The sequence below is a fragment of the Suncus etruscus genome, chromosome 1 (genome assembly GCF_024139225.1).
Source record: "Suncus etruscus isolate mSunEtr1 chromosome 1, mSunEtr1.pri.cur, whole genome shotgun sequence".
NCBI lineage: Eukaryota > Metazoa > Chordata > Mammalia > Eulipotyphla > Soricidae > Suncus > Suncus etruscus.
The window spans coordinates 165,570,688-165,584,561 of record NC_064848.1 but is presented as its reverse complement, the minus strand read 5'-3'; the positions used below and the strand labels follow the sequence as shown (position 1 = coordinate 165,584,561).

The following is a 13,874-nucleotide window of genomic DNA, read 5'->3' as shown; positions in this document are numbered from 1 at the left end:
GATGGGACACCAGTAGACCGCTGTGCTATCTCTTCGGCCCCTGCGTGGATATAATTCTTGTGCCAAGTGTGCTTGCAAAAATCATTCCTGTCCTCTCTTCTTGCCCCTGGTGATTGACAAATCCTTTTCTCATACTCCCTACAGGTTCATTGTGGTACAGGATTGACTTTACTATGGAGCCCTCCAGATCACATGTACCTATATCAGCATATCCTAGCTACTTTACAGAGCCAAGATCTTCTGAGAGCTACTCTGTTTCCCGAGACTGTTCCACTTCTTGAACTAGAGATTCCTAGGACTGCTTGTGAGTTAGAAAGCCTGGAGCCATCTCCCCGAAAGCGACTGCTAAACTTAACACTAGAAGTGAGCACAGCCAAACTGACAGCATTTGTAGCTGAGGACAAGTTCATTACCCTGGCTGCCGAGAGTGTTTCAATCAGCCGACATGGGAGTTCACTGGAGGTTTACTGTCCAGAGCTGGCTGCTGGATTTGATGGCAATGCTATTTTCAGTTTCAAGGAGGTGGAGTTGCAGCTGCTACCTGAACTGGAGGAGATGATCCTCCATCGAAATCCCTTCCCTATGTTACAGACCCTCCGAAACCGTGTTTGGCTTCTCTCCTTGGGCTCAGTTTCAGTGGAGTTTCCTTATCAGTATGACTTCTCTCGAACTTTAGATGAGGCTGTGGGAGTGCAGAAATGGTTGAAGGGCCTGCATCGAGGAACTCATACTCAGGCCTCTCCAAGTTCAACCCCCCTCCCACCTGATCTATTTTTGAAGATTCAGCACTTCTCATTTGTTTTTCTGGATGACATTTTTGAGGTGAAGCTTCGTGATAACTATGAACTGATGAAGGATGAAAGTAAGGAAAGTGCCAAAAGGCTACAGCTATTGGATGCTAAAGTCGCTGCCCTTCGGAAACAGCATGGAGAGTTATTGCCAGCCCGCAAAATTGAGGAACTTTATTCTTCTTTGGAACACAAAAACATTGAAATCTACATCCAGCGCTCCCGTCGTCTCTATGGCAACACCCCCATGCGCCGGGCACTGCTCACTTGGAGCCTAGCAGGGTTAGAGTTGGTGGCTTTGGCAGATGCTTCCTTCCATGGTCCTGAACGTGTGTTAGAGCAGGTTCGAGAACTTGATCCAGTCAGCCCATTTCCTGCAGAAGGAATAGATCTTGCTATTCAGTGGTGTCGTATGATTAAATGCAGTGTCAAGACATTTCTGGGTAAGTAGCACTTCCTTATTTGGAAAGCCTGGAATTTTTCCCCAAAGCTCCAGGAGGTCTTTGATTACAGAAAAGCTGGCTAATTGTGAACTCTGGCTATTTTTAGATGAATGGGCTCCTCTTCCCTTTCTTTGTTCCTGAATTCACCCTGAAGCTGCTTAGTTAACATAAAGGGGGAAGAAAATATAAAGGGTAACTAATAGTCATGTTCAGAATTAGTTTGTTTCTTGGATGTTAATGCATAATCCCTCACTTTTTATTCAGGGATTTCATGCCCTTTTTGAACCAACAGCTAGTACTTGGCCTAACCACCATGTGCATTTCTCCACATGACTTCTTTTTTGTTTTGTTTTGTTTTTGGGTCACACCCGGCAGCGCTCAGGGGTTACTCCTGGCTCTGTGCTCAGATATCGATCCTGGCAAGCCTGGGAGACTATATGGGATGCCGGATTCGAACCACCATCCTTCTGCATGCAAAGCAAATGCCCTACCTCCATGCTATCTCTCTAGCCCCATCGCCACATGACTTCTTTTTTTTTTTGTTTTGTTTAGTTTTGTTTTGTTTTTGTGCCACACCCGGTGGTGCTCAGGGGTTACTCCTGGCTATCTGCTCAGAAATAGCTCCTAGCAGGCACAGGGGACCATATGGGACACCGGGATTCAAGCCAACCACCTTAGGTCCTGGGTTGGCTGCTTGCTATCTCTCCGGCCCCTCTACATGACTTCTAAGCTAAGCTTTTCATGCAGTCTCCTTCAGTTGCCCTCCATGCATCCTTGCTTTGTCTCTCTTCCCCCCAGCCAGCCCTATTATCCTTTCTTCAAGATACCCCCCACCCCCACTGCGCCAGGCTGATCATTCAGGTGGGATAAACAGAAAGTTGAGGGAGGGGGATAACCACAGTTTTGTTTGTGATTTTGTGAAATAGATGAATAAAGTAATTATGGGAGTGCTGAGGAAAGTGTTGAGTAGCCAATTTTTCTCCTTATAATAACAGTTCGGATAAGAGACTATCCCCGGTACCTGTTTGAAATCCGTGACTGGAGACTGGTGGGTCGGCTTGTGGGCACTGAGCAATATGGTCAGCCTTCTTCCCGTCGACGTCAAATATTGCATTTGGGGCTTCCTTGGGGTAATGTGGCAGTCGAGAGGAATATGCCCCCACTCAAATTCTACCATGACTTCCACTGTGAGTAGAGGAGGGCGATTGGTTTGTGGGATTTTTATGATTGAGTGGGAGATGAGCTATAAGTTCTTTTTGAAATGAAAGAGTTGAAGTTGTGTATTGAGCTTTACTCTTTGCCCCTCAACTCCAGCGGAAATCTTCCAGTATACAGTGGTTTGGGGCCCATGCTGGGATCCAGCCTGGACACTGATTGGCCAATCTGTAGACCTCTTGACTAAACCCTCAGCTGATCCCAGCCCACCCTTGCCCTGGTGGGACAAGAACCGTCTTCTGTTCCATGGGAACTGGCACATGGACATTGAACAGGCCAATCTGCACCAACTTGCTACTGAGGTAAGGGGTCCAGAGTCGTTTCTGGGGGCCAGAGAGATAGCACAGCAGTAAGGCGTTTGCCTTGCACGCAGCTGATCCAGGACAGACCGTGATTCAATCTCGCCATCTCATATGGTCCTTTCTGCCTGCCAGAAGCGATTTCTGAGCGCAGAGCCAGGGGGAATCCCTGAGAGCTGTGCTGCTGGTTATGACCCAAAAACAAAACAAAACGAACAGAAAACCAGTTGTTTCACAAAACAAAACGAACAGAAAACCAGTTGTTTCTGTTAAGATTGTATGATTGGGGCTTTTTTAAATGTAAGAGAAAAAGAGAAGGGAACTGATTTGGTGCTTGCTTTTGTCACAAATACACTAAAATTAGAATAAGGAAGTAAGGATGGCTTCTGCACTAGAATGATTACAGAATTTCATGAACTATTCCATATTTAAAAAGTAATAATAGAAAAAAAAAAAAGGGGGGGGGGGCCGGGCGGTGGCGCAAGAGGTAAGGTGCCTACCTTGCCTGCGCTAGCCTTGGACGGACCACAGTTCGATCCCCCGGCGTCCCATATGGTCCCCCAAGCCAGGAGCAACTTCTGAGCGAATAGCCACAGGAGTAACCCCTGAGCGTTACCGGGTGTGGCCCAAAAACCAAAAAAAAAAAAAAAAAAAGACAGAACCAAAAAAAAAAAGTAATAATAGATGTTGCCTGAGTGACAGTCCAGCAGGTATAGAGTTTACCTTGTAAGTTCCCAATCTGGGTTCAATCTCTGGCACCTCATATGGTTCTCTGAACCACACCAGGAAGAATCCTTGAGCACTTCTAGGTGTGGCCTAAAAATAAAATAAAACAGTTACCACTTAAGCAGTTAGGGGCCGGAGTGGTGGCGCAAGTGGTAAAGCATTTGCCTTGCCCGAGTTAGCCTAGGACGGACCGCAGTTCGATCCCCCGGCATCCCATATGGTCCCCCAAGCCAGGAGCGATTTCTGAGCGCATAGCCAGGAGTAACCCTGAACGTCACCGGGTGTGGCCCAAAAGCAAATAAACAACAAAAAACATTAAAGTTACTGGTTTGGGAGATGTGAATGATGTTAATATACATCTTACCAATTTCTTGCAATGTCATAGGATCCATACAACACAACTGAAAACATGCACTGGGAGTGGAACCACTTGTCATTTCACTGGAAACCCTGTCAGTTTGTATTCAAGGGTGATCTGGATGTCAATGTGAGAACAGCCTCTAAGTGAGTAAAGTGATAGGTTGAATCTCATTTGGGTTTGGGAATCTGGAGGCCGAGGGGAAGAACTAAGGGGCTGCATGGGACTAGAGCACTGAGAATCAGGGCTCTGTTGTGATGCAGGTATGATGACTGCTGCTTCCTTCATCTGCCTGACCTCTGCATGACACTGGACCTGCAGTGGCTATGCCATGGGAACCCCCACGATCACCATAGTGTTACTCTGTGGGCCCCAGAGTTCCTACCTGAGGTACCCTTGGGGCAATTTCATGACTCCTACCGGGCCTTCCGTTCCAAAAACCTCAATCTCTCCATCAAGATGGATCTGACTCGACACAGTGGGAGTAAGACTTGTTCTGGGGCCGTGGGGAGGATTGATTAGGGAATGGAATGGGCTTAGATATGGAAGACATCTCTGAGAATGATACAGGGAAATGACAAAGGAGAATAGTTAGTACCTTTGGGGTGATGGATTGTTATATTAAAAAGCTTGAATCTTTGAAAAGAGAGGATATATGGTTATATTCAGTATAAGGATTTAGTCCTATTTGAGATTCTAAGTCCCTGAAGCTAAGGAAAGGTTTTATTTCGTCACTCCATGTAAGGAGTTAACCAACCGTTTTCTTTGCAGCAATATCTCAGCCCCACATTTTGCTATATAGTAGTACACTGCGCTGGATGCAAAACTTCTGGGCCACTTGGACTAGTGTCACTAGACCTATCTGCAGGGGAAAACTCTTCAATAATTTGAAACCCAGCAAAAAGAAACTTGGCCAGCACTATAAGCAGCTTTCCTATACTGCATTCTTTCCACAACTACAGGTCAGGCTTTGGTGTTCATGCTGATACCTTCAAATCTGATTTCCATGTCTAGTTTTCTAATTGTTTTCTCATATCAGATGTCTCAGTCTTCTCTCTCAGGCTATCCTTTATTCAAAGTTATGCTCTCTAAACAGGTGCATTATTGGGCCTCATTTGCCCAGCAGCGGGGCATCCAAATTGAATGCAGCCAGGGACATGTCTTCACTCGGGGAACTCAGCGGCTTATACCTCAAGGTACGATCAAAGACTCCTTTCTTCTACCCTCATCTTTATTCTCTCTTTTTTCTTAGTTCTCTTTCTCCTTTGATTCCACATTGTTCATATTCACAGGCTTGTATCCCTCCCATTTTCAGCAGGCACAGTGATGCGACGCCTCATCTCTGAGTGGAGTATAACCCAAATGGTTAGTGACCTGAGTGAAGTGACTGTTCACCTGATGGCCTCACCTACTGAAGAGAATGCTGATCACTGTCTTGATCCCTTGGTAACAAAGACTCATCTACTGAGCCTGTCTTCCCTTACCTACCAACGGCATAGCAATCGCACAGCTGAAGAGGTAATGACAGTCTCTTTTGTATTTGTATCAATAGGCGTCTTAGTTAGGCTGTCATTGTCATATACCGTAGACTAGATAGGTTAAACGAAGGAAAATTTATTTTTCACAGTTCTGGGGTCTGGGAAATTTAAGATTAGGCTATCAAATTTTCTGGAAAAGGCTTTTTTTGGAGGGGGAGGGTCATACCCAATTGTGCTCAGGTTTACCTTTGGCTCTGCACTCAGGAATTACTCCTTGCATTGCTTAGGAGACCTAATGAGATACCAGGGATTAACCCTGGTTGGCTGTATGCAAGACAAACTCCCTACCTGCTGTATTATCTCTCCAGCCCTATCATTACTTTCAGATGTGTCTTCTAAAGATAGTCTCTTGCTGTTCAGGAATACTGTAAAATCTTTCGGGAAATACAGTAAAAATTTTTCTGCTGTATGGGGCTGGAGAGATAGCATGGGGGTAGGATGTTTGCCTTGCATACAGAAGAATAGTGGTTTAAATCCCAGTATCCCATATGGTACCCCGAGTCTGCCAGGAGCAATTCTGAACATAGAGCCAGGAGTAACCCCTGAGCGCAGCCAGGTATGAGCTCCACAAAAAAAAAAAAAAAAAAAAAAAAAAAAAATTTCTACTGTGGATGTATGCCTTTCTCAGAATTTCTAACTGTATATGTCTTGCTCTATGTGTCTTTCTAGCTGTGTATGTAGCTGTGTGTCTGTGTCTACATGTAGTTGTATGTGTGCTATGTGAGATGAACTGTCTGTGTCTCAGTTGTGGAGGGTCATATCTTGCAATTCAGCAGAAGCACAATTCTCTTGTGCTTAATTAATGGCTATATCAAATGGTGCTTGAAGCCATGCAGTGCTGAATCTTTGACCTGGGACCTTTTCCATACAGACATCTTTTTTGGGGGGCATACCCAGAAATATTTCAGGGGTTACTAATGGTTTTGCATTCAAGAATCCACTCCTGGTAATGCTTGAGGGACACAACACAGGTCAGCCACATGGCAAGGCAAATTCTCTACTTGGCTGTACTATTGCTCTATGCCCCACCAGTGCAAGCTTTTTTTGTTTTGTTTGTTTTTTTGGGGGGGGCACAACCGGCAGCACTCAAAGATTACCTCCGTACCTCCACACTCAGAAATCGCTCCTGCAGGCTGCGCAGGACCCTTATGGGATGCTGGGATTTCGAACCGAATAGACCTTCCTCTCCCGCATCGAAAGGCAAACGCCTTACCTCCATGCTATTCTCTCCAGCCCCAATTGCAAGCGCTCTTAAGCTAAATCCTCCACCTGATGAAGTTGCTAAAGTTAAAAAATTACTGGAGTAAAATACAGTTTGATATAATAATTTTTTTTGTTACTTTTTTTTGGGTTTTTTTGGGTCACACCCGGCAGCGCTCAGGTGTTACTCTGCGCTCCATGCTCAGAAATCTGCTCCCTGGCAGGCTCGGGGGACCCTATGGGATGTCTGAATTTGCTTTTTTTATTTTTTTTTTTTTTGTGGTTTTTGGGTCACACCCGGCAGTGCTCAGGGATTATTCCTGGCTCCAGGCTCAGAAATTGCTCCTGGCAGGCACGGGGGGCCATATGGGACGCCGGGATTCGAACCGATGACCTCCTGCATGAAAGGCAAATGCCTTACCTCCATGGTATCTCTCCGGCCCCGGGATGCTGGAATTTGAACCAGTGACCTTCTGCATGAAAGGCAAACGCCTTACCTCCATGCTCTCTCCGGTTGATATAATCATTTACTTAATGTATATATATAACATATATATATATTTTTTTTTTGGTTTGTTTTTTGGTTTTTGGGTCACACACAGCAGCGCTCAAGGTTTACTCCTGGCTCTATGCTCAGAAATCGCTCCTGGCAGGCTTGGGGGATCATATGGGATGCCGGGATTCAAACCACCATCCTTCTGCAGGCAAACGCCCTACCTCCATGCTATCTATGTTTTTTTTGTTTGTTTGTTTTGTTTTTCGGCCACACCGTTTTTGGTGCTCAGGGGTTACTCCTGGCTGTCTGCTCAGAAATAGCTCCTGGCAGGCACGGGGGAACATATGGGACACCGGGATTCGAACCAACCACCTTTGGTCCTTGATCGGTTGCTTGCAAGGCAAACGCCGCTGTGCTATCTCTCCGGGTCCGCTATCAATGTTTTTTTTTTTTTTTTTTTTTTTGGTTTTTGGGTCTCACCCGGCAGTGCTCAGGAGTTACTCCTGGCTCCATGCTCAGAAGTCACTCCTGGCAAGCACAGGGGACCATATGGGACGCCGGGATTAGAACCGATGACCTTTTGCATGAGAGGCAAACGCCTTACCTCCATGCTATCTCTCCGGCCCCACGCTATCAATGTTTTAACCACCTAATTTTCCTTTCTCCAGGATCTGTTTCTGTTTTTGCTTTTGAGCATACCTGGTGGCTTGCAGGCATTACTCCTGGCTCTATGCTCAGAAATCACTCCTGGTAGGCTCAGGGGACCACATGGCATGCTGGGGATTGAATCTGGCTTGGCTCGTGCAAGCAAACACACTACCCCTTCTGTTATCACTCTAGCTCTCTCCAAGGTCTTTTGTCATTTCTAGAATAGGCTTCTTCAACAAATTTTTATCTCCCTGTATTTGTGGTCAAGGCAGAGTGATGGGAATTTCCATGTCATACCTACAGTGCCTAAAGACTATTCCAGGTTCAGTACTCTGAGTTCACGATCCCAGTAGTGCTCTGGGGACCATGCAATTCTGAGAATCAATCCTGGAGTTAATTGGATGTAAAGCATGCTCTGTAGCCCTTTGAGCTGTCTCCCTCACCATTACCCTGAGGTTCTTTTCCTGTTTCTTAGGATCCTGCCTTTCATACACATCAGCTACACCTGGTAGATTTACGGGCTTCTTGGACAACCACCAATCGAGATATTGCTTTTGGTTTATATGATGGCTACAAAAAGGCAGCTGTACTCAAACGTAATCTTTCTACTGAGGCCCTGAAAGGATTAAGGATTGATCCCCAGATGTCAGCCAAAAAGCCAAAGCAGAGTGTCGAGACCAGTGCCCCTGCCCCACCTCCTGCCACCATTCCCAGCTTAAGTGTTCAGCCTGATAAGGAATCATCAGGAGGTAAGCTGAAGACTCCATGGGTGAGATATAGAATATGGTCAAGGGTTTGGATATTTGGATAGGATCATGAAATGGCAGTTTCCATCTAGGTGTAGAGATGAATCAATAACATTTCAAATTAGGCTACCTACATTTTCACAGCAGTGACATCAGAGCATTAAAGGATATGATTTTTTGTGGCCAGGAAAAGAGGATGGGGTGGGGCGGAGAGATAGCATGGAGGTAAAGCGTTTGCCTTGCATTTAGAAGGATGGTGGTTCGAATCCCAGCATCCCATAGGGTCCCCGTGCCTGCCAGGGGCAATTTCTGAGCATAGAGCCAGGAGTAACCCCTGAGCGCTGCCGTTGTGACCCAAAAACAAAAACAAAAACAAAACAAAGAAAAGAGGATCAGGAAGGAGTGATGGGGCCATAACAGAATGAATGAGGAAAAGATGCAAAGGATTATATTGTTTTATGTTTTGATGAATCAAGGTTTTCGACTAACAAATATTTATTGAGAAGCCGGAGTAATAGCACAGCAGTAGGGCTTTTGCCTTGCACACAGCCAATCCTGGACAGACCTGGGTTCAGTCCTTGGCTTCACATATGGCCTCCCAGTTCTGAGCAATTTTGACCACAGAGCCAGGAGTAACTCCTGAGTGCCACTGGGTGTGGCAAGAAAAATAAATAAGGGCCCGGAGAGATAGCACAGCGGTGTTTGCCTTGCAAGCAGCTGATCCAGATCCAAAGGTGGTTGGTTCGAATCCCGGTGTCCCTTATGGTCCCCCATGCCTGCCAGGAGCTATTTCTGAGCAGACAGCCAGGAGTAACCCTTGAGCACCGCCGGGTATGGCCTAAAAACCAAAAACCAAAAAATAAATAAATAAATAAATAAATAAATAAAATAAATTGTATTTATTGAGTACTTAATAGTACTACAGACACAAAACACTGTTCTGGGTTAGTGGGAGATAGAAAATATATGACATTTTGCTTGACTTACAAACTTATCTTTTGGGGGGTGCTGGGGAAGGCCGAGGAGTTAGACCCAGCCAGTGCCTGGAAGTTATTCCTGGCTCTGTGCTCAAGAATCATTCCTGGAAGGCTTGGGGGACCTGAATGCTGGTGATTGAACCTGGGTCAGTCACATGGAAGGCAAATGCCCTACCCACATACGATAGATAGATAGAGAGAGAGAGAGAGAGAGAGAGATGGAGATGAGAGAGAGAGATGAGAGGAGAGGGAGAGTGAGAGAGAGGAGGAGAGAGAGAGAGGGAGAGAGAGAGAGAGAGAGGAGGGGAGAGAGAGAGAGAGAGAGAGAGAGAGAGAGAGAGAGAGAGAGAGAGAGAGAGAGAGAGAGAGAAAGAGAAATAGATGATAGACAGACAGACAGACAGACAGCCCTGAATGCTGGTGATTGAACCTGGGTCAGTCACATGGAAGGCAAATGCCCTACCCATGATAGATAGATAGATAGATAGATAGATAGATAGATAGATAGATAGATAGATAGATAGAGATAGATAGATAGATAGATAGATAGATAGATAGATAGATAGATAGATAGATAGATATAGATCGCTCTGGGTCCCAAAGCATTTTGGGAGAAAGAATAACAACAGAGAAATTAAATTTTATGGTATGATTTGAGAATAAAGTGAAAAACAATAACACAAGAGAGAAATTAAAGCAGATAGTTCATTTACTGGAATGAAGTGAGGAGTATAATCCAGAAAGGGTTTATTGCGGAAGTAGTATTTGAAATGGACCTTGAAGTTTAGTATGGTTTTGAATATGTGAAATGGGGAGGAAGGACATTCAAGGCAGGGGAAATAACCAGAATAGAAGTGAAATTTGTAAGATTATTATGTTCAGGGGCTGGAGAGATAGCCTGGAGGTAAGGTGTTTGCCTTGCATGCAGAAGGTCTGTAATTAGAATCCCATCATTTCATATGGCCCCCTGAGCTTGCCAGGAACAATTTCTAAGCACAGAACCAGGAGTAACCCCTGAGTGCTGCCAGGTGTGACCCAAAAACCAAACAACAAAAAAAGACTATTATGTTCAAAATTTAGTGAATAGCCTGTTTTGATTGGCAGAGAGATTAAAGCAGAAGAGACAGAAAAATTGCTGAGAAAAAAGCTAGAGGCAGATGATCAAATGTCTATTGTATAAGGCTACAGAGTTTTGGTACTTTATTTTTTGGTTTTTGGGCCACATCTGGTTATGCTCAGGGGTTACTCCTGGCTCTGCACTCAGAAATCACTCCTGGCAGGCTCAGGGGACCACATGGGATGCCGAGGATTGAACTGGGGCCCATCCTGGTCATCTGTGTGCAAGGCAAGCACCCTATTGCTGTGCTATCACTTCAGCTCCATGGTACTTAATTTAATAGATAATATTGAACTACTAAAAGGTTTTCATTTTAAATTTATTATTTTTGGTTTTGAGGCCACACCTAGTAGTGCTCCAGGACTATTCTTGGCTTTACCCTCAGAAATCACTCCTGATGGGGCCATATGGGATTGAACCTGGGTTGGCTTGTGTGCAAGTCAAATGCCCTTACTGGGGGCCAGCGTGGTGGTGCTAAAGGTTAGGTGCCTGCCTTACCTTCGCTAGCCTAGGACGGACCCTGGTTCGATCCCCTGGCATCCTATATGGTCCCCCAAGCCAGGAGCGACTTCTGAGCGCATAGCCAGGAGTAACCCCTGAGTGTCACCGGGTGTGGCCCAAAAACCAAATGCCCTTTCTGTACTATCATCACTCTGGCCTACTGAAAGGTTTTTATTGTTTTATTTTGGGGCCACACCTGATGATACTTTGGGGTTCCTTTTGGCTCTGCACTTAGGAATTACTTCTGGTGGGACTTTAGGAACCATATGGTATGGCAAACATTGAATAGACCACACACAGGGCAATTGCCCTATCCTCTGTGCTATGACTGCTGTGCTGCTGACTACTCAAAAGTTTAGAATTGTAGGGAGTGACAACAAAGAACTGTATTTTCGCTCTGTAAGATGCACCGTAAGACAAACATACTTTCTAGATGCTCTCCTCCCCTGCACTTAGGCTTCAGTTTAAGGTGGCATTCACTCCATAAGATGCACAGAGCAGGGGGAAGGTGTGTGGTGGTGGTGGTGGCGGTGCAAGTGGTAGGGCATTTGCTTTGCGCACACTAACCTAGGATGGATGACTGCGGTTTGATCCCCTGGTGTCCCATATGGTTCCCAAGCCAGAAGCAATTTCTGAGCGCATAGCCACATAGCCAGGAGTAACTCCTGAGCGTCACCGGGTGTTGGCCAAAAAGCAAAAAGAAGATGCACCCAGGGGTGGGGGGTGGGGTGTGTGTCTTATAGTATGAAAAATACACTAAGTAAAAAGTTTTACTTTCAGGAAGTTAAATTTGGCAGAAATGTGTAGGACTGGAGAGAAAGAAACTAGAGGTGGAGACAATTAGGAAGCTATTATAGTGTCAACAAGAAGCATGGTCGGGGCCGAAGAGATAGTACAGCGGCGTTTGCCTTGCAAGCAGCCAATCCAGGACCAAAGGTGGTTGGTTCAAATCCCAGAGTCCCATATGGTCCCCCCCCCCCCCCCCCCCCGTGCCTGCCAGGAGCTATTTCTGAGCAGACAGCCAGGAGTAACCCCTGAGCACGTCGGGTGTGGCCCAAAAACAAAACAAAACAAAAAAAACCAAAAACAAACAAGAAGCATGGTCGGACTGAATTAGAAAGACAGTGGGAAAAGAGATTAGTGGATGACTAGAGACATGAAAGTTTGGCAACCATCAGAAGGAGGAGTTCAATGAGAGTGACTCAGGCTTTGAATCTGGTGCTGGAATAATGGTTTAGCAGTAATACCAGAAAGAGGAAGCCAGTAGGACAAACAGGTTTGGGGAGGCATAGTACTTCAGATTAGACTTAGGAGTGATACATCTACATAACATATAACAGGATGCAGAGAGATACCATAACAAGTAAGGCACTTGTTTTGCATGTTACCAATCAGGGTTTGATCACTAGCATTCCAAATGGTCCCTTGAGCACTGCCAGGAGTGATTCCTGAGTGCAGAGCCACTCATTCGGCCTTGTGCAAGGCAAGTGCCTTACCTACAATGCTATTGCTCTTCCCAGTTATTGTACTTTTATGGTCAAGAAACTGAGACAGATTAAAGCAGGCTGCTGAAGTTCACAGTCAAATAGCTGACAGATAAAATCTTGAACACCTGCAGATTAGTATTATTTCTGTAGACAGTGTACTAGCATAAAGAGTCAAAAAGAGAAGAGGGTCCGGAGAGATATCACTACTGCAGGGCATTTGCCTTTCACGCCGACTCAGGATAGACAGTGGTTCAATTCCTGTCATCCCATATGGTCCCCCATGCCTGCCAGGGAAGATTTCTGAGTGCAGAGCCAGGAGTAATCCCTGATCGTGACCACGCCCTCCCCCAAATAAAAGGGAGAGAGAAGATACTCATTAGGAGATAATTTTTTTTTTAAGATCTGGGAGAAAGTCTTCCTATTTTCAGATGGCAAGGGAGTAACTTCATACATAGAGTGGTCAACAAATAGCACTTAAAATAATATGAAATAGGAAAGAAATAAAAAAATAAAATAAAGAAATAAAAAATAAAATAATATGAAATGATAAAAGGAACAGAATAAGAAAAGAAAGAAGAACCTAGAGTAATCCACAGGTGGTTATAAGAGAAAACATGTTACCCCTTTTTTTTTAAAGTTCAGTTCTAGGTTATCTTTGGGAAAGTTAGTTATGTTAAAGTTGGAGGCGGGGGGGATCCAACCCTACATTTTCTCAGTAGTGTTACGTGAAGACTGGGAGAAACATATTCTAGTTTTACCTAGTCAGAGAAATATTAGGAGGATCCTATGGACTTGGATGTATTTTCTGAAATCTTGGCGATAGTGACTTTCCTTCACTTATTATTTTTCTGCTAGGTGCATATATGCTACAGAAGTTGATTGAAGAGACAGATAGGTTTGTAGTGTTCACAGAAGAGGAATCAGGTGTAAGTGACCAGTTGTGTGGCATTGCTGCCTGCCAGACAGATGATATATATAATCGAAACTGCCTTATTGAGCTCGTCAACTGCCAGGTACCTTTTCTTTACCAGAGCATCCCAGTAATGGGCTTGATTATGTTTGTGTTTGTTCATTTCTCCTAACTTGTAGAATTAAAGTTTGGATAAAACTAAAAGGAAATTAACTGCATGAGGGTACAGTAATAGTACTGCAGGTAGGGCACTTGCCTTCCTTACAACTAACTCTTGTTTGATTCCTAAAACCCCATATGGTTTCCTTACCCCTCCGAGGAGTGGTTCCTGAGTACAGAGTCAGGAATAAGTCCTAAATACTACTGGGTGTGGCCAAAAAAAGAAAAAAGAAAAAGAAAAGAAAAATGTTAACGCTCACCCATTT

At 44.9% G+C, this 13,874-nt stretch overlaps 1 protein-coding gene across 1 annotated transcript in view; it reads left to right on the top strand.

Annotated features, from left to right (window-relative positions):
- The window catches only part of BLTP2 (bridge-like lipid transfer protein family member 2), a 42,502-nt gene that overhangs the window by 13,764 nt on the left and 14,864 nt on the right, over positions 1 to 13,874 (top strand). The window contains exons 16-25 of the mRNA XM_049772769.1: positions 145 to 1,231; positions 2,227 to 2,418; positions 2,546 to 2,748; positions 3,857 to 3,975; positions 4,093 to 4,313; positions 4,601 to 4,791; positions 4,926 to 5,025; positions 5,145 to 5,383; positions 8,187 to 8,460; positions 13,395 to 13,552. Coding sequence (XP_049628726.1) covers positions 145 to 1,231; positions 2,227 to 2,418; positions 2,546 to 2,748; positions 3,857 to 3,975; positions 4,093 to 4,313; positions 4,601 to 4,791; positions 4,926 to 5,025; positions 5,145 to 5,383; positions 8,187 to 8,460; positions 13,395 to 13,552 — 2,784 coding nt within the window. The remainder of the gene's footprint in view (positions 1 to 144; positions 1,232 to 2,226; positions 2,419 to 2,545; positions 2,749 to 3,856; positions 3,976 to 4,092; positions 4,314 to 4,600; positions 4,792 to 4,925; positions 5,026 to 5,144; positions 5,384 to 8,186; positions 8,461 to 13,394; positions 13,553 to 13,874) is intronic.